Here is a 19,917-nt window from a genome sequence, read left to right on the forward strand (position 1 = left end):
GCTGTCCACCCTGTGTATCTGATCTCATACTGGATATAACAGGGGTGCTGAGGTAAGAAGAGGCTGCTCACACTGCTGTCCACCATGTCTATCTGATCTAATACTGGAGATACCAGGGGTGCTGAGGTAAGAAGAGTCTGCTCACACTGCTGTCCACCATGTCTATCTGACTCGCCCCCTGGGCCTTGGGGCACTCGGAACCGGGCTTCAGTGTAATGATGGGGGTAGTAGTGGCAACCCAGTCCGTGGCTCAGGGTGGTCAGACCAGTGGCAGCCTTTTATATGTTTTAGGTAATGTCCGACTACGCCACCCGTGGATTGCGGTCAGGGCTAACTGCCGCTTCAGTGCAGACCGCTGAGGCTGGTGTTGTGGGTGCAGCAGAGAATAGTACGACTCCCTACGGGAGGAGTGTAGCCTCAGGGCAGCGAGGTGTAGATGGTGGGAGTGATGGTGCAGGGAGTCCCAGTACCGTTAGTGCTGGCGAAGTAAGAAGCACAAAGACAATGTGTTGCAGTCCAGGGTCTTTTACTCCAAGCCACTTATACTCTTATACTCCAAGCCACTTCTGTACAGGTAGTGACTGCCCAAGCCGTGCTGCGTCCACCAGGTGAGGGGCTCGTCAACCCCCAGGCAATTCAGGAGTATGGCACAGGACTCCCTTCTATCCTTCCTCTGGCTCGTGCCCCACTAGTGACCAAGCTTTTGTCCAGCTGAAACGGATCTATGCGGGTAAACGTGGGCCCTGTTTCCCGCTATCCTATATGGTGCCTTCCTTGCAAGGTTTAGCAGGGGGTCGCACCAAGTGATGATCACGACCTCCGGTTCTTGGCTGAGGATTATTTGCCTCCACCAACTTGGGATCCGGTACCCTTTTCTTGCCTGACCCGTCACCTGTAATTTCCTGGGTCCTTAGGGTCCCTTCTGCCTTTTTATTTCTGAGCCCTTCTGTTTCTCTGTCACTCCTTCTCCTTTCCTGTTCCTTCTTCTCCTCCTTCCCTCGGCCTCTTCTCCAGGCCTACTTCTCCTTCTCCTCCCAGGCTCTGGCCTTCACCCTAGGCCTGCCTTTGAGCAGAGCTCCTACAGAGCCTCCACTCCCTGTCTTCTCCTCTCACTGTACTTCACTCGACTCCCGTCCTAAGATGGTGCCCACCTTTTATACCTCCCCTCTGAGTGTGAGCTCAGGTGACCAGCACCCAATGAGCTCCTACCTATGCTCAGAAACCGTCCCCTTCTGCTCCTACATCACTGGGTTTTCCTCCCCCCTCCCCACTCCAGACAGGGACATGGTCTGTTGTGCCTGCATTACTGTATAAATGGGAGCACCGTTGAGCTGTCCCCCGGAAAAGGGGTGTGTGTGTTGCATGCAGCTAACTGAGCCCTGGTCCATACTCCATCCTTACCCGGGAGTGGAATATCACACCTCTGGCAGAGGTGCAATACCCCTGTAGCGGCCGAACCCTCGGGGCGCTACATATCTGATCTAATACTGGAGATACCAGGGGTGCTGAGGTAAAAAGAAGCTGCTGACACTGCTGTCCACCCCATCTATCTGATCTAATACTTAAACAAATGATATACAGGACGAGCAGATAGCATACATACATGTCTATATTAATAGTTCCTTGTGGAAATCACCCGCATAGTGATAAATGTATGTCTGCTGGATAGATCGAATAGACCAATCGGAAAAGAACCAAACCTATATGAGTAACCCAAATAAGTGGTCTGAACATAAGTTGATATAATTAAAATACCTTTATTGTTAATACAAGTGGGTACGTGGTGGCAAAGAAGATAGCACACAAACACATACAGTGGGGAAAAAAGTATTTAGTCAGCCACCAATTGTGTAAGTTCTCCCACTTAAAAAGATGAGAGAGGCCTGTAATTGACATCATAGGTCGACCTCAACTATGAGAGACAAAATGAGAAAACAAATCCTGAAAATCACATTGTCTGAATTTGAAAGAATTTTTTTTCAAATTTTGGTGGAAGATAAGTATTTGGTCAATTACAAAAGTTCATCTCAATACTTTGTTATATATCCTTTGTTGGCAATGACAGAGATCAAACGTTTTCTGTAAGTCTTCACAAGGTTGACACACACTGTTGCTGGTATGTTGGCCCATTCCTCCATGCAGATCTCCTCTAGAGCAGTGATGTTTTGGGGCTGTCGCTGGGCAACACGGACTTTCAACTCCCTCCAAAGGTTTTCTATAGGGTTTAGATCTGGAGACTGGCTAGGCCACTCCAGGACCTTGAAATGCTTCTTACAAAGCCCCTCCTTCATTGCCCTGAAAGACCCAGCTACGTTTCATTTTCAATGCCCTTGCAGATGGAAGGAGGTTTTTCACTCAAAATCTCACGATACGTGGCCCCAATCATTCTTTCATGTACACGGATCAGTCGTCCTGGTCCCTTGGCAGAGAAACAGCCCCAAAGCATGATGTTGCCACCCCCATGCTTCACAGTAGGTATGGTGTTCTTTGGATGCAACTCAGCATTCTTTCTTCTCCAAACACGACGAGTTGTGTTTCTATCAAACAGTTCTACTTTGGTTTCATCTGACCATATGACATTCTCCCAATACTCCTCTGGATCATCCAAATGCTCTCTAGAAAACTTCAGATGGGCCCGAACATGTAATGGCTTAAGCAGGGGGACACGTCTGGCACTGCAGAATCTGAGCCCCTGGCGGCATAGTGTGTTACTGATGGTAGCCTGTGTAACGTTGGTCCCAGCTCTCTGCAAGTCATTCACTAGGTCCCCCCGTGTGGTTCTGGAATTTTTGCTCACCGTTCTTGAGATCATTTTGACCCCACGGGGTGAGATCTTGTGTGGATCCCCAAATCAAGGGAGATTATCAGTGGTCTTGTATGTCTTCCATTTTCTAATTATTGCTCCCACAGTTGATTTCTTCACACCAAGCTCCTTGCCTATTGCAGATTCAGTCGTCCCAGCCTGGTGCAGGGCTACAATTATGTTTCTGGTGTCCTTCGACAGCTCTTTGGTCTTCACCATAGTGGAGTTTGGAGTGTGACTGTTTGAGGTTGCGGACAGGTGTCTTTTATACTGATAACAAGTTCAAATAGGTGCCAGTACTACAGGTAATGAGTGGAGGACAGAGGAGCCTCTTAAAGAAGAAGTTACAGGTCTGTGAGAGCCAGAAATCTTGCTTGTTTGTAATTGACCAAATACTTATTTTCAACCAAAATGTGAAAAAAATTTGAGGTTAATATACTTCATACTATACTGTGTTAAGGGTATGTGCAATTTTTTATACTATACGAGAGGGTAATATATATTATGCCATATGCTACAATTATCTCTATTTAGTAATCATTATACATTCCCTCCTGGTAATAAACTTCCATCATGACATTCCTCGGTACCCTTTGTACTTTATGTCCCACCTGATTTCTACACAAGCTATATCAATAAATATAATAATCTTTGAACTTATTACTTTTCAGGATGTTGATCCTATAGCAGCATTTTGTATCTTGCATATTCTCTGTACTTTGTAACTAATTTTAATATGTGCGTTCTCTTCTTTGCCACAACGTACCCACTTGTATTCCCAATAAAGGTATTTTAATTATTTCAATGTATGCTTCAAACCACTTATTTGGGTTACTCACATTGGTCTGATTTAATACTGTAGATACCAGGAGTGCTGTGGTAAGAAGGGGCTGCTCACACTGCTGTCCACTCTGTCTATCTGATCTAATACTGGAGATACCAGTGTAGCTGAGGTAAGAAGAAGCTGTTCACACTGCTGTCCAATCTGTCTATCTGATCTAATACTGGAGATACCAGGAGTGCTGTGGTAAGAAGGGGCTGCTCACACTGCTGTCCACTCTAATAATCTGACATAATGCTGGAGATACCAAAGGTGTTGAGGTAAGAAGAGGCTGCTCACACTGCTGTCCATTCTGTCTATCTGATGTAATACTGGAGATATCAGGAGTGCTGTGGTAAGAAGGGGCTGCTCACACTGCTATCCACCCTATTAATCTGACATAATACTGGAGATACCAACAGTGTGGAGGTAAGAAGAGGCTGCTCTCTACCTGACCTAATACTGGAGATATCAGGGGGGGCTGTAGTAAGAAGAGGCTGCTCACACTGCTGTCCATCCTATCATCCTAAATGCTGAACGGCTGCTGTGACCTGGAGATAACCTATACCAGATCCTGTCAATCTACTCCAGGTCACAGCAGTGGAGCTTCCTAGTGCACATGCTCACCTGTTATTGTTCTAGGACAGGTTTCTGTTAGTGTAATAAAAAAGCCGACATTTTAAAACACTAAAATGTTACCTCTCTGAACAATACAAATGTACTAATTAAAGGTATTTAGGAACGTATTTCTAATGGCATTTTTTTCTTTCCTTTTTTCTTTTCTATTTACAGAGAACCCTTTTAGGAAGATCTGTGTTGCTTTTGCTCTTTTACATTCTTTTGGCTTGTCACTACTAAACAGTTTTTTTCCTTGTTCTCCATGATTGCACAATATTCGAGTTCCACTTAATGTGCTCTTTTCTCCGACCAGTAATTCTGTTGTCTCATTACCTCAGTTAAATTCACATCATTGTCTCTGTGTAGACAACCTCTCAGCATTTACTTGTACCCATTTGCTCGACTACTTCGGTTTTGTAAGAATGTTCTTTGCTTGGTTGAGCCTAGTGACCAAGTAAGCTCCTAGTCATTGATATCCACCCGGCATTGCACATATTGAAACCTGTCATCTATGTATATAGGACTACTCCTCCTTGCTCCATTTTTAGTGCAGGACCTCAGGGGGCATGACACGGGGATTCCAAGACCACTAAAGTTCACACATGCCAACCTTTGCTGGCAGGTGTTGGTGATTTTTTTATGCAGCCACTCCCTCTTTTAATATCCATACCCATCTCCATGCCATTCTCCGCCGCTTCCACTTCTATTTCCATGCCTTCACAAGACTCCAGGGCACAAGAAACCACCAAAAATCATCGATACTGGTATCTCCATTATTATATCAAAGAGACAAGGACACCAGTGTGAGCGGCCTCTTCTTACCTCAGCACTCCTGGTATCTCCAGTATAAGACCAAACAGATTGTGTGGAAAGGAGTGTGAACAGTCTCTTCTTACCTCAGCACCTCTGGTATCTCCAGTATTAGATTAGACAGATAGGGTGGACAGCAGTGTGAGCAGCCTCTTCTTACCTCAGCACTCCTGGTATCTCCAGTATTAGGTCAGACTGATAGGGTGGATGGAGTGTGAACAGCCTCTTCTAAAGTCAGCACCTCAGTTATCTACAGTATTAGATCAGATAGATAGGGTGGACAGAAGTGTGAGCAGCATCTTCTTACCTCAGAACCTCTGGTATCTACAGTATTAGATCAGACAGATAAGGTGGACAGGAGTGTGAGCAGCTTTCACACCTCAGCACCCCTGGTATCTCCAATATTAGATCCGATAGACAGGATGGACCACAGTGTGAGCAGCCTCTTCTTACCTAATAACTCTTGGTATCTTCAGTATTAGGTCAGAAAGACAGGGTAGGTACCAGTGTGATCAGCTTCTTCTTACCTAATCACTCTTGGTATTTCCAGTATTAGGTCAGAATGACATCCTGGACAGCAGTGTGAGTGTAAGGATACGGACATGCAGCTCACGTTTCGAGAAAAAAGTTTTATTGTCACTATGCTATGTGGTGTAATGGAAATGTAATATATGATGAGATGTTGTGATGTAATGTGAACTGTGCTGTGTAATGTGAATAGTGTTATGCATTAATGATGTGTGTAGTTTGACCATAGGGATAATTATAGTTAATATTTGGGACTAGCCCAGAGAAGGAGGGGCTGAGTTACAGGGAAAGGGACAATTTACTGTCAGATAGTCAGATAGGGCCTGAAGTGCATAGTAAGTGGACCTAAAGGTCAAAGGTGAGCAGTGTTGGATCCTGGTGTTACCCTAAGTGAAAGGAGACCGAAGAAAAGGGATAGCGTGGTCCAGCACATAAGTGACTAAGAGACAGAGTGACCTTCTGAAAATGGGTCCTAGGAGAGGATGCCTAGGCTCGAGACCCTTATTCACGAGAACAATTAGATGACACTTGTTGGTCAGGACTGTTGTGTTTAAGCTAGGTTGTGGTGAAGTAGGGAGAAACAGTGGACATAGAAAATCCTGGAGTAAACTACTAAGGAAGGAAACTGTGAGGAAAATGCTTAAAGTTGTAAAGGAAACATTCATAAGACTGCGTACCTGCTATCCCTAGTATATAACCCTCATCAAACTGCCGTTCAGTAAAGAGTTTATTTTTGAATGGTGGTCTCCCTCATTGAACTGTGACACATCTGGTCCTGGCAAACCTGCAACAACGGTTACATGCGGCCTGCATGGGTTTAAGGCCATTCACCCAGCAAAGACCTCCACTTTTTTATAACGTGCCGGGGCGCAAGGGACAAATACCTCGCCCACAGCTACCTCCCTGCACCATGTTATACTTGCCGTAGTCGGCAGGATCGATTCTTGTAGCTGGAAGAGCAAAGTGATGTGGGGAAGACTCGAGTTACATGGAAGATGGTGTCGAGCAGCCTCTTCTTATCTAATCACTCTTGGTATCTCCAATATTAGGTCATATAGACAGGGTGGACAGCAGTGTGAGCAGCCTCTTCTTACCTCAGCACCAGTGGTATCTCCAGTATTGGATCAGATAGACATGGTGGACAGCAGTGTGAGCAGCCTCTTCTTACCTCAGCACCCCTAGTATCTCCAGTATTAGGACAGATAGACATGATGGACAGTAGAGTGAGCAGCTTCTTCTTACCTCAGCACTCATAGTATCTCCAGTATAAGATCAGAAAGACAGGGTGGACAGCAGTGTGAACAGTCTCTACTTACCTCAGCATCCCTGGTATCTCCAATATTACATCAAAATATCTATTATGAACATAGACAAGTGACGTATTAACATTCTAGATAAGAAGGAGGCCATTCTAATGTGATTATCTCCCTAAACAAAACAAGTGTGATTTGCTAAGTAATTATATTTAGGGATTTAATTTTGAATGACATTTTCTACCCTTACTTTTTCTCTAATCCTGGAGTACCTCTTTAAAGTGTTTACAATAATGGACAGTCTTTTTGTGGCCACTAGAAACTTCTAATAACACGAGAAAATTGAGATTGTTGGGAGTAGAAATTTTTCCAATGTCATAAGCAAGGGTTTCCTGATTTAGAATCGTGACGTCATGATTTCCTAGTGAGTTCAAAGGAAACGTTCTCAGAAAATCTATGTGTTAGGTATTATCAGCTTTTGTGCTGAGTGAGGGACACAATGGAGTCTTGTGGGATGTAATAAGGGCAGCGCATTTCCCGTTGTGTCGAAAAGTGGTTATTTTTTTTGCATTTTTCTTTTTTCATTAAAAAGAGCAGTAAATTTTACCAACTGTTTGATACTTTGGCTTATTGGTTTACCACCTGTGGAATCACAAATCTTGAGTTACTGACTTCATATCTTCCCGCAGCCCCCGGCTGGTTCAGTGTCTGTAGCATACATGAGCTTCTGATTGCAAGGCAGGATTGAGACTTCATTATCGAAACCATGACCTAATAACGCTGCCATGGAGAGCTTAAATATTACTGCCACTCAGAGCTCCCATAAAGGTACAGATGTTAGCCTTAAAAGCCACCTGTCTCTTCTCCTATTGCACACAATTAGTGAAAAGCTGTTTCATCTACTTATGTATATTTCGTCATTTTATTTTCTTTTGAAAGCCTGAGATCGTGCTCTCCACCCGGACACCAAATGGTGCCACTAGGTGCACTAGGATGCAGTCAAATGTAGCCCTCTCCAAGTGGAGAAAGTCCTCCAATAACCATTCCCCGTTCCTCCAAGCCATCGAAGGTCAGGGACTAGAAGCCTCCCCTAGATGAAGCCAAGGGAGACCCAATCTTGCTCCCAACATCTGCCTAGGCTCTCACCCAAGTGAGAACTAGGCCCCATCGATGGTTGGCTCCCCTCCTGAGAGAGGAGAGCCAGAGAGCGAAACCTGATTGCCCCATACTTCCCCCCCTAGACCGATCAGGAGGGAACCCATGAGGTAACCGCACCCTGAAAAGTCCTAGTGACTGACACAAATAAATAATAGAATGCTAGAGTTGGAGGGGACCTCCAGGGTCATCTGGTCCAACCCCCTGCTCAGTGATGAAGATGTTCCTAGTATAATACTAGCCGGACCTTTGACTCGGAATTTAAAAATTCCCCATCCTAACCTAAAGGTATGGAAAAGGTTGTGTGCTCAAATAAGTGTGAACATTTGAAGGGCAGTGGAAAAGTGCCATAAACCCCAGTGGGTTTCCCACGCCCAGTGAGTGAAGGCACTCCAGGGTCACCACTTTGCACTTTGAGCTCTCAAACTTAGCGTACCTGATGACCTCGATCCTGGAGGGCCAGAGTCTCCACCGGATGACTATATAAGCCACCCGGCGTACTGCCCAGCGCACCAAACCCAGTGTGCATGATGTTCCGATCTACTAGGGCGGCCCAGGCCAAAGCCACCTTTTCTAATGATACTACACTTGATCTTAGCCAAAAGGCTAAACTTGTTCTATGCTATATGTACAAGAGTTATTTCCATTACTTTGTATTATGTGGGCAACAAATGTAGTTTCTACTTTATGTAACAGTGTAGTTGATCGTCTCGTTAGCTTAAAGAGTAACCGCCGGTTTAAGTATTATTTCCTAAATCAATAGTACACATGAAAATAAGCAAATTTGTAATATCTTATCACATAAATCTGTTTTTTTTCTCATATTGGATTGATCTTTTACTCTTAATTTATGAGTAAAATCTGTATTCAGTCAATGCAGATGTTCCCATTACTGAGCTAGGAGATGACAGTTTGTGCTTATAAGATTCTATGGAGAGAAGGGGGAGGAGTTAGAGCAGCCACAGGCATTCTGATGCAAGCTCTCCTGAAACGGCAGCTAGGCTGTGTGCACACACTGCGTTTTTGTCGCTTTTTTCTGCGCAGTTTTCTCACAAAACCTGAAGAGATTCCTGATACCAATAAAGAGAACCCTGACTTCTCATGCACACGTTGCTTATTTTTAATTTGCAGATTAGGAACATATTTATATCTGCAGCATGACAATTCTTTCAGCATTTTTGATGAAGATTTCACCCATACTAATGAGGAGGGAAAAAGGAGCAATAAGATCACAGCAAAAATGTGCTTATTTTGCAAAAATTACCAACGTGTGCATATACCCTTACAGTTCTCCATAGAACTTTATGAGCACCAACTGTCATTTTCCTATCTCAGTAGTGAGAAAATCTCAATTCAGTAAAGACAAATTTTATCTAAGAATTGAGAATTTGCCAGAGCCGCCTACCTGGTTAGAACAGAGTGGCTGCAGAGAGAATATAAGTTAATGTTCTCCCTGCAGCCAAACATCTCATTAGATTACTGGTTATGTTTAAATCAGTATTTACCTACAGATTAGCGCTATGGCTAAAGGTAAATACTATTTCTTCTGACTACAGGTTCCCTTCAAGTATTGTGCCGCTTTGTGAATACCGCTCTGCAGTATGCCTTACCGAAGTTGCACCACAATGCTTATGTACCTGCTAGAGGTGTAACCACTATGCTTCATTGCTTCTTCAGACAAAAATTTAAGGACTGTTCTGTTGAGTTTGTGAACTGTGTCAGTAAAATCTTTCATGACCGTCCACACCCTGCAGCTGGCTTAACCTACTTCTCCCCCAATGCCGGACAGTCAGCCATTGCAGTGTAAGGAGATGGACATATTGTCCTGTTCCTCCTTGAAGACATTAATGTTATTGTTATGCGTTGTTGTGATGGAGATGTGTAATGTGAATTGTAATGGTGATGTATTGTAATGTTCTGCACTGTACTGTGAAGAAGCTGAGTTCTGCCCAGCAACAGACAGTAAGTAGGGTAGGATAGAGTTAAGTGTTGGGATTAGCCCAGAGAGGGAAGGCTGATGCAGCAGGATCAGAAAGGACTTCCCGGTAGTGAGTCAGACAGGGCCTTTGGTCTGAGTGCTCAGCAGGGTCACATGCAGAGGGTGTTCTGTGGCAAGAGAGAAAGGATATCGGTAAAGAGATAGCGTGATCCTGAGGAATAGACTGAGAAAGAGAGAGAGTTAGGCTATGTGCCCACGATGCAGAAATGAAGCAGAAAATTTCTGCAGCATTTCTGCATCTCCCTGGCAGAAAAAACGCATGCAGATTGTGCATGCGTTTTTCCTGCAGAATACATGCGGAATACATGCGGATTCACATGGGTTTCCGCATGCAGATTGACAAGCGCTTTCCAGGTGATTAGCATCACTTGGAAAGTGCTTGACAACTAGGTCACACTATATAAATCCATGCAAACAGCATGGATTTATACAGTGTGACCGTAAAACAATGCTTCAAATAAAGCTATACTCACCCCTGATGCCCCGGCGTGTGCTGCAGCGCTCCTTCCTGTCTGGTTCCCGGCTGCCGGCATATCGCGAGACACAGCGGTGAAGGGCCTGCGGTCACATGACTGTGACGTCACCGAAGGTCCTTCAGCGCTGCCGGCATGCAGAGAGAAGACGTCGGAAAGGTGAATATAAACTTTTTTATTTTTTTATTCTTTTTTTTACAAGTACAATGGTACCCAGGTCTGGATGAGAGTCTTCTCTCCTCCAGAACTGGATACCATCCGCACATAGAGACACATAGAATCCGCTTGTACAAATGTACAGTCGCGGTTTCTATGCGTCTCAATGCAAGTCAATGGCGGCGCTTCCGCAAAATTAATGAACGTGCTGCAGATTTTTGAGCGCTGCATAAACACTGCGGAAAAATCCGCAGCATGTGCATTGACATTGCAGAATGCCATTGGGGACCATGGGGTGCGGATTACCATGCGTTTTTGATGCGTTTCCGCTGCGGAAATTCCGCAGCATAAACGCATGAAAAACGCATCGTGTACACGCAGCCTTACAGAGGCACAGAGAGGAGGACAGTGCCAGCTCAGAGGACTGACCAGAGAGCAGAGTGAACAAGTGAGAAGGATCCGGACAAAGGTACGTCTAGCAGCACAGTCCCGGTAGCTTATAGCTCTTAAAGATAACAGGCCATGACAGAATAGAAAATAAGACAAAGTGAGTGCCCTGGACGGGAGTTCCCTAAGCATCAGAGAGCTTGAAGCTAAGTCCGGCCATATCGGCAAACCCTCTCCTCTACGAGGAGAACCAGACGTGGAACCGCGGGAAGAGGAAATGACTGTCACGGACTGTACTGTGGTGCTAAGCTGAGTGATGGTGAAGGAAATGAGACCAATGGAGGCCGGAGTGTGTGAGGCCGAGGAAGTAATGAGACTGTGTATTGAGATGCTCTGTATTAATGAAGAAACGTGTGAGAAGTTCTGTACCTGCTATCCTGTGTACATAGTTACCACTCAATGACTGTTCAGTAAAACATTGTTTGTTAAGAACTGGTGGTCTCCTTTCATGAACTGGTTAACATCTGGTCCTGGCCAACCAGCAACATCGGTTACATGCGGCCTGCACAGGCGTATGACCCTCACAGCACAAGTCTACACACCCAGTCAGGACCCCTACCTTTATGTAAAGTGCCGGGGTGCAGGAGATGAGTACCTCGCTCATGGCTACCGCCCCGTGTCACGTTACAGCAGTAACACTACCTCAGTTTGTGCTGCTCACCATATCAGCTCAGTCTGCGTATTCCCTCAGTCACTGCAACACTTGTGTCCCAGTGGGTGCGTTACACTCACATATACAGTAGTGTAATAAAACCGAAGAAATAAGCCGAAACACATCTTGGTATAAGTGTAATGTGTAGTTGCAAATTCACACTGTGGCCATTTAACAGACAGAACCTAATATAAAAACAAAATGAGCAAATACTCTGCAGTAAGTAAGTAGTAATAGTACATGTAAATAACAGGTTCCTTAGTTAACACTATTTTGATTTAAAAAAAAAAAGCATAAAAGCCATCCCACCTCGACAAAGTGTACCCACTCGGGACAGGACCTACAGTGGGGAAAAAAAGTATTTGATACACTGCCGATTTTACAGGTTTTCCCACCTACAAAGAATGGAGAGATCTGTAATTTTTATCGTAGGTCACTTCACCTGTGAGAGACAGAATCTAAAAATAAAATCCAGAAAATCCCACTGTATGATTTTTACATAATGAATTTGCATTTTATTGCATGAAATAAGTATTTGATCACCTACCAACCAGCAAGAATTCTGGCTCTCACAGACCTGTTAATTTTTACTTTCTGCTTTCACCTAGCCAGATAGGTTGAGCTCACTTGGACATTTCTAAGGCTTAAAGAGCTCAAAAGAGGTTCAATAGAGTTATAGGAGTCCTCTGAGTGTTAAGAACGTAAAATTTTACAGGCAGTTAGAGGCTTTACAGTATTTAGATTTCCAGTGATTTTTTTTTGTCACAAATCAATTTTCTTTGAAAATGTAGAAAATTTTGAGAAGTTGGTAAATTCTAATTTCAAAATATCTGCTCATCTGTAGTGACCACAGCATCAATTCTTCTAGGTTACTTGCACAAAGTCAGGGACATTGTAGGATTATAGTCAGGTGTATGACACAGTGATTAACTGAAACAGAAACAGCTGTGTAGGAGGCTTAAAACTGGGAGAGGTTGTGGAAGACAGTTACATGTCACATGTTATACACCATGGCAAAACTGAGCACAACAACAAGACACAAGGTAGTTATACCGCATCAGCAAGGTCTCTCCCAGGAAAAAATTTCAACGCAGATATGCTTTGCAAGCTCTTTTGACAAAGTACCAAGAAATGGGCAATATTGAATACTATAGATGCAGTAGTCGAACAAGGAAACTTAGAGCAGCGCAATGTATATAAATCAGAATGTAATATATGTTTGTTTGTTTTCCAGAAAGTTGGATTGAACGGTGTCTCAGTGAAAGCGAAAACAAGCGGTATTCAAGCCACACATCCCTGGGCAATGTTTCTAATGAAGAAAGTAAGTATTTATTGATTTTTATTAAGTGGCTTCTCTTGACAACATATCTAAATTATTACATTTTAAAGTTTTCTGTCTGTACAGGTTATCTATACGCCGGTAGATCTCTTAAAACATTGGCCAATTTCACATTAGAAGTGCCCATCCAGAACTTGTTAGTTTGGGTGACCATACATGTCATGCATGGGAGATAAGGATCTGGCATGTACGATTTCAGACTGATGACCCTTTTGTTCTCTAAGTGATTGACCGCCACCAAAAAGTATGGCAGTGTCTTTCTCATAGAAAACATGAGTATTCGGCAGGTGAAGTTGGGGGCGAGAGAACTTCCAGACGGATAATATCCATTGTGTATGGGACCTCTTAAGCTGGTCATCACCTTAGATGGTCATGATGGCTGCCGGACGAAATATCGTTCAGCCGACAACTATCTCAGTTGCCCCTGTCGAACACTGGAGCACTCATCCGGCTGAGTGCTCCTGTGTTTTGTATGAGAAAGACAAAGATTGTAACATCGGCCGGCAGTTATCTCAGGGAGAACAATGTGATCGGCAGTCTGAAAACTGATCGACATCTCTCCTGACCATCAGTCAGCCGGCACCCGAATACACATTAGACCGTCGGCCAAACCTGTCGATATTGGAAGGACAAAAAAATAAACTCTGTATGGGACAGAAGAGACTTGTAAATGTAGAGAGAGAAAGGAGGACATGGAGGAATAAGCGCAAAGTATTTTATATATGTGTTTGGATGGTCAGTGACTGGGTGACCAAAGATAGATACCAAGCATCTCTGAAATGAATGACAGTAGTTGCAACTTCGTAAGGATATGTTCCATATTTTCCATTTTTCTAAAAAGTCATTGAAAAATTAAATTCGAAGGTGTAACCGATTTGTCACATCCGCTTTACACAAACCATTGACTGTAATTGTGTCTGGAAGCTTTCTTTCATGGTTGTCTGCCTTTTTATCAGATAAAGGCTTTGTTCATATCTATGGGAGTGTCTGTTCGATTGTATTGATCCTGTGGTTTATAGAGATGAGTGAATCGATTCTCAAGACCATGGTCCAGTGGCCAGGTTAGTTGTCCGTGCTCATTGGACAGAAGCCCTGCAAACCTCCTCCTACCTGCCGGTATCCCAGACAACTTTTCTAATTAGTAGGCCTGGTGCAACACCATGTGGGCGTCACATCACAGTGATGATGATGTGCCAGGCCTACAAATCAGAGGAGGCACCAGGGATTCCCCGCAAGGAGGAGGCGGTTCGCAGGGCGCTGGTCCATGGACAACTCATAGGGCTGTTAAACCTGTGTCTTAAAAGTCCATTGGCTCATCTCTTGTGACTTCTATAAAAAAGCTGCTACTACAACTGTATTAATAATAATGATAGCAATAATAAATACTAATAAATAATTTCATACCATAAATTGCACGGTATAACAGATCTAAGTTAAATTTTAAGTAAAGTTAATGTATTTCCCTTTAATTTTCTAGCAGATGAAGAAAAGGAAAACAGGGCATCGAAACCACACTCCACCCCAGCCACTCTACAATGGTATCAGACTTATGTTTTTTTTGGTTTCATATCAAAAGCATTAATAATAAAATACTAATATAGTACGAAAAAGATTAAATTTACCGAAGAGTCAGTCTAGCTTTGTACTCCTTTCCAACCAATTCTTATGTTATTGGTGCCCAAAATGTTGGCATAGCCATGATGTTCACTAACAAATACCATCTCTTTGTTATCTCCCAAACTGTGAACTATGACATTACTTCTTCTTGTCTCTATTAAATCTAATTACACGCACATACCAACCACATTCAACTCTCCGCTCTTAGCAACTCGCCATCAGTACATATATAAAAACCTGTTAAAGTTTGGGTCAATTAAAATTCCTGTCTTCAAAGAATAAATTAAGTTATTTTGAGGCAGATCAGAAAAATATAGAAGGATTGTATACACAGCCAGAGAGTCTGTTTGTTAAAGGTGAATTATATTTGATCTCATGGATAATGGTGAGAGAATAGAGTAGGCAGTGTGTGGGGGGATCATTAAATACCCAGGTATAATAGTGTTTGGTATGTTTTCAGCCTAATGAGTGTAAGGAAAAAAAAGAAACATCTATGAAATGATTGGATGGAGTAACATGGGCTTATTATCCGACAGTCATTAGGTCTCATCATTACTCCCCCTACTATCTCCTCCATAGTTCTCCCTTTTTTCTCCTTACTTATCTTTTGTTAGCGAGAAAGGTGGGACCATTGCTTATTTCCATTGGCACTGCAAAGGCAAATTGACATTTAGAAAAAGTCGTGGAACCGCAATGGGCTCCATAATAGCTCCATGGTTTGCCTCTCTCTACGGTACATTAGTCCCTAATGGCTAACTGACATGAAATAGTTTTATATTACCTGTTATTTCTGTTTGTCATAAAGAAATAATCTACAAATGTATCTACAAAGCAAAAAATATTTCCAATATATTTTGTTTATGTGAGGTTGGAAGAAAACTATGAAATTGCAGAGGGTGTCTGCATCCCCCGAAGTGCTCTCTACATGCATTACTTGGATTTCTGTGAGAAAAATGACACACAACCAGTGAACGCTGCCAGTTTTGGCAAGGTAAGCTCAGCATTTACCCCAGATGTGTGATTCAGTTGCAAGAAATGTGGCTAAGATTCTTAAAGTGCTCCCATCTGTTCAGTTTATAGAAGGATTAGAGAAGTATTCTCCTCTTAGTATGCAATGGCATAATGCTAGGTTATACTGTCACTTAATGTTTCGGGACCCCCAGCGATGCTGAGGATTTAGCTATCGTAACTCTGTACTCTTTAGAAACATAGCTCTACAACTTTATAAATTACTCGTCAGACCCTACATAGAAGAAAGCATACAGTTTTGGCCACCAGTGCAGAAGAATGAAAGTTTGATCAAGTTCAAAGGTGTGTAACCAAAGTAACAAATGGTATATGTAAATGGGCTATAGTACTCAAAAAAAGTTATTAAAATTACAGTTCTTTAGTTAAAAAAAAGCTGAGGAGTGATCAAATAACTAAGTATAAATATGTCAAATGTGGGATTCTTTACTGGTAGAGCAGTGAGACTAGGAAGCTGATTGCTAAAGGAAGTTTCTGTGGTGAAATGGACTTGGATGTCTTTCTTAAGTGTTATAATATTACTTTTTATTGTACTAAATTACTGGTGATGGAACGTTAATTCGGAGATTTATTCTCCATTTTTTGGAGTTGAAAAATATTTTTTTCCCTAAGGTGAGGAAAATTGGATGGAACTGGTTGGACTTTCATCTTTTATCATCCTCACAAACCATGTTACTATATTCACATCACGTCATGGATTTACTTTTAGCATGTACACATGGAAACCTGGATAAATCTACACAGTTCTATCCACACTTTTTTGGCCTCCATCAGGACATATATGTTGGTATAGAATAACGTAGGTGGCTATGCTATTCCATAGGAAGGTATAGCACATACAATGGAACCCTACAATCAATGCATCCAACTGTCTGCCTATATAATACGATATGTTGCAGCCTTTAGGTTGAGGTATACGCCAGGAGATTTTCCCAGCCATTGTTATGATGAAGTGAAATGGGTTGGTTCTGATTATATGACCAATCTATTTACCCACAATTCAGAATAGGGTTGTTGAATGTTGATGGCAGATTTCCTACACAACATGTCTAAAAATGACCCTTCACATCTTCAAATATTACATCTTGATAGTTTTAGTCCTTAGGAAATTTAGATTGTGACTGGTTGAGATTATTTTAAGAGGATAAAACAAAATTGGGAAATATTTGAAAAAATTGGTAGGGGATGTCCACAAGGAATCTAGATCCCAAGTCTCCTAAATCTCCAACGTGAGGCCCAAGTTATCTGAACACCACAGCTCCTAGGATGTAGACAATGGTTGGACCTTAATTGTTTCACAATTTTCTCAAGGAAATGAATTAGAACAACAAATATATTCCATGGACTGCAAGAGCAACATGGAAAATATACAAAAAGTTTTGTCTTTGGTTAAAAAAAAAATCCAAAGGCGTCAAAATCCAATGTCTAATAATATAAAAACCGAAATGTTGAGCCAAGGATGATGTTCCCTCAATGGAAAACAGAGCTCCTTTTGTCTTCATTTTTAACACATTGCAAAGTGTTCTACCCAAGAAAGCAAAAACTTTCACTTTCCAAGTTACAAACACTTGCTTTTCCTATTCTGTGCTTCCTTTAACTGGCCTTCAATGGTTTAACCCCCAAGCTCCATGACTGAACGTCGACCCACCGTGGTTTTCCCCCATCGTCCCCTTTGGAAAGGGTTAAATGATTTTGGCTATTGAGTCCAGGAATGTTAGATCAGTAGCTGGAACAGCATGGGGTGTTCTTATGGCAAGCTTCATTGAGTCTATACAAAAAAATAGCAGAAAGACAACTGCCCAGCCTGTCTGCTCATTTATCAAGGTTCTGCGCCTCCTCACAAAGTTTTTCTTCTTATTTTTTTTTTTTGTGTTTGCAATGTTTGCCGAGGTTCTGCTCCAAAAATAAAACCAATGAGTGGAGAATCCAGAAACGCCAAAGCTTAGTGCAGATGTGTAAATAAGGGCAAAGCGATTGGAAATGTGTGATCTTAAGGTGATACATTCTCCCCGTGAACGACTTTTAATAAAACTAAACCCTCGGATACAATGGATAGAGGAACATCTTGGAAATTCATCAAGGTTACACCTCCTTTTTGTGCTGATATTAACAGCTGAATGGGTCCGCGGCCATCTGTTTGGCAAATACACAAATGTTTTGTAATAAAAAAAAAAATTTCAGTGTTAGGTTTATGTATTCACACTTCCATGAACTGAACCAGGAAAACATCATTTTACCGGTGATCTTCAAATCAACTATTTCTAGAGAGGAAATGTAAGACCTTTAAAGATGGTCAGAAGGGGCTCTTCTTAGGGATGTTGTGTTCAACTCCGCTGAACACAACTCCGTTGTGTTTGACTCCGCTGAACCTTCATGTGATTTATCATGTCAGGAGATAAAAAAATTTTTTATATCGGACCTTAAATATATAAATCTGGTCAAAAAGTATTTACAAATACAAAAGAAAATATAATAACACAAATCCAATTTTTGGAGCAGAACCTCGGCAAATATATTGCTATTTCCAATGAGTCACATGTCTTTTCTTCGTCTCTTGATCTTGACCTTGAGTGATTCTAAATGAACTTGTATTTTTTGGTAGGTGCTACATTTTTGGAATTTTTTGTTGTTGTCAGATTAAAGGGCATTTTGCTCTTTGGTAGTAGAAACTTTCCTTGATCTGTTACTTCTGTTGGAATTTAATATAGTCTTTGAAGCTCTATATTTTCTATGTAGAGGAAATGAAGAGAGATGGTGGACCTACCCTAGTTTGGATATAAAAAGTTCCTAAAACAGGTCACAAAGAAGAGTCTGGTACTTGATAATATAAAAAATGGGTATAAGGTAAGGGTGACGGGAAAATCATCAGCTCACCGGAGTAGTAGGAAAGCCAGACAGGGTGCGGTGAACAGATAGCTCCAGGCCGGTTCCTTGGTTGAAAATGCAAGAGAAAATATAGTTGATCCAGCAGCTGCTAAGCTTGACGGAAAATTCACATTTAATTGGTTATAAATTAAAACTGGGATATTGATAAAAGCATGAAAGTACCGGTACTTAACAAGTCTACGCGCTTTGAGAAGGAGGTCTGAAGAGCTTCGGCTTGAAACGCGTAGACCCGGTGCCTTGCCGTGGATATTGCTAAAAGCATGAAAGTAGATGTCAAAGCACCAGATCTACATGTTTAGAGCAGGAGCTCTTAATCATTAGGAGCTCCTGCTCGAAACACATAGACCCGATGTCTTGACATCTATTTCCATGCTTTTGTCAATATCCTAGTATTAAGTTAGAACTGGCATAAGGTGAAGATTTTATAGACTTTCCTTCTAACTTAGCGGCTGTTGGATCAACAATTTTTTCACATGGCAATATGGTTATGTTTGTATTGAAAAGACTGAAAGTAGAGGCTGATAGCTAGAGTCAAAATAAAATCCATATGGTCCATTCCACCATAACTGTTAGAGGGGTCAATGCTTGTTAACTCCCCTTTTGTACTAATGTTATGGTACTTGTAGAGTTGGGAGCTCTTGTACATCGGCCAATTATGGGTCTTGTGGTGCCCAATGTAGGGATGACCCCTACCATAAGCATCGTTGCTCGTTGTTGCCATCTCAGTATTGACTAGAAAGCTTGATTTAGCCAAGACTCTGGTCAACTTCAACCATGAAGAAACCAAAAAAACACAATGAAAAGAGGGATGGGGGAATAAGAAAGGAGAAAAAAAGAGAATGAGGAAGAAACTAGGCAAGAGTAACACCCATGTTGCCCACCTTGTCTAAATATGTTTATGACCCCGTGTAAAAACTTAATAAGGAACAGAGACCCAAATTTTATCCTACAACACTATCCATTAGAAATCACGATCCTAAACCATAAAAAAATTATCCAGACATATATACAATAGACTAATTTGGATCTGAATAATTTTTGGGTATTTGTATTTATTTTTTTCTACAATATAACAGAATCTGGATACCTACCGAAACGTTTTCAGAAAAGTTGCTAAGGATTCACATTGAAACCAAGGTTGTGACCTTGAACCCGTTGGTTCTCACGCAGATGACTGACCTAGAGTAATATATTTTATTTCTTGCAGATAATTAGGCAGCAGTTCCCACAATTAACCACACGGAGACTCGGGACTAGGGGACAATCAAAGTGAGTACAAAAGTCAAGAAAGGAATTTCAACATTGTGTATGACCCTGAGTGGGAGGTCACTTTAT

The 19,917-nt window shown here is 42.1% G+C and overlaps 1 protein-coding gene across 4 annotated transcripts in view; it reads left to right on the forward strand.

The window, feature by feature from the left end:
- RFX4 (regulatory factor X4) overlaps positions 1–19,917 on the forward strand; it is a 94,105-nt gene that overhangs the window by 22,159 nt on the left and 52,029 nt on the right. For 2 of the 4 annotated variants that reach the window (XM_073649910.1, XM_073649912.1), the window contains exons 2-5: positions 12,949–13,035; positions 14,531–14,591; positions 15,538–15,661; positions 19,790–19,851. In XM_073649910.1, the coding sequence (XP_073506011.1) occupies positions 12,949–13,035; positions 14,531–14,591; positions 15,538–15,661; positions 19,790–19,851 (334 nt within the window). Of the gene's footprint in view, positions 1–3,662; positions 3,757–12,948; positions 13,036–14,530; positions 14,592–15,537; positions 15,662–19,789; positions 19,852–19,917 lie in introns of those variants that run through there. The other 2 variants (XM_073649913.1, XM_073649911.1) reach the window with 2 other exon arrangements.

Source organism: Phyllobates terribilis, unplaced genomic scaffold, assembly GCF_046119375.1.
Source record: "Phyllobates terribilis strain yellow unplaced genomic scaffold, ASM4611937v1 Scaffold_10__3_contigs__length_209671492, whole genome shotgun sequence".
Lineage (NCBI taxonomy): Eukaryota > Metazoa > Chordata > Amphibia > Anura > Dendrobatidae > Phyllobates > Phyllobates terribilis.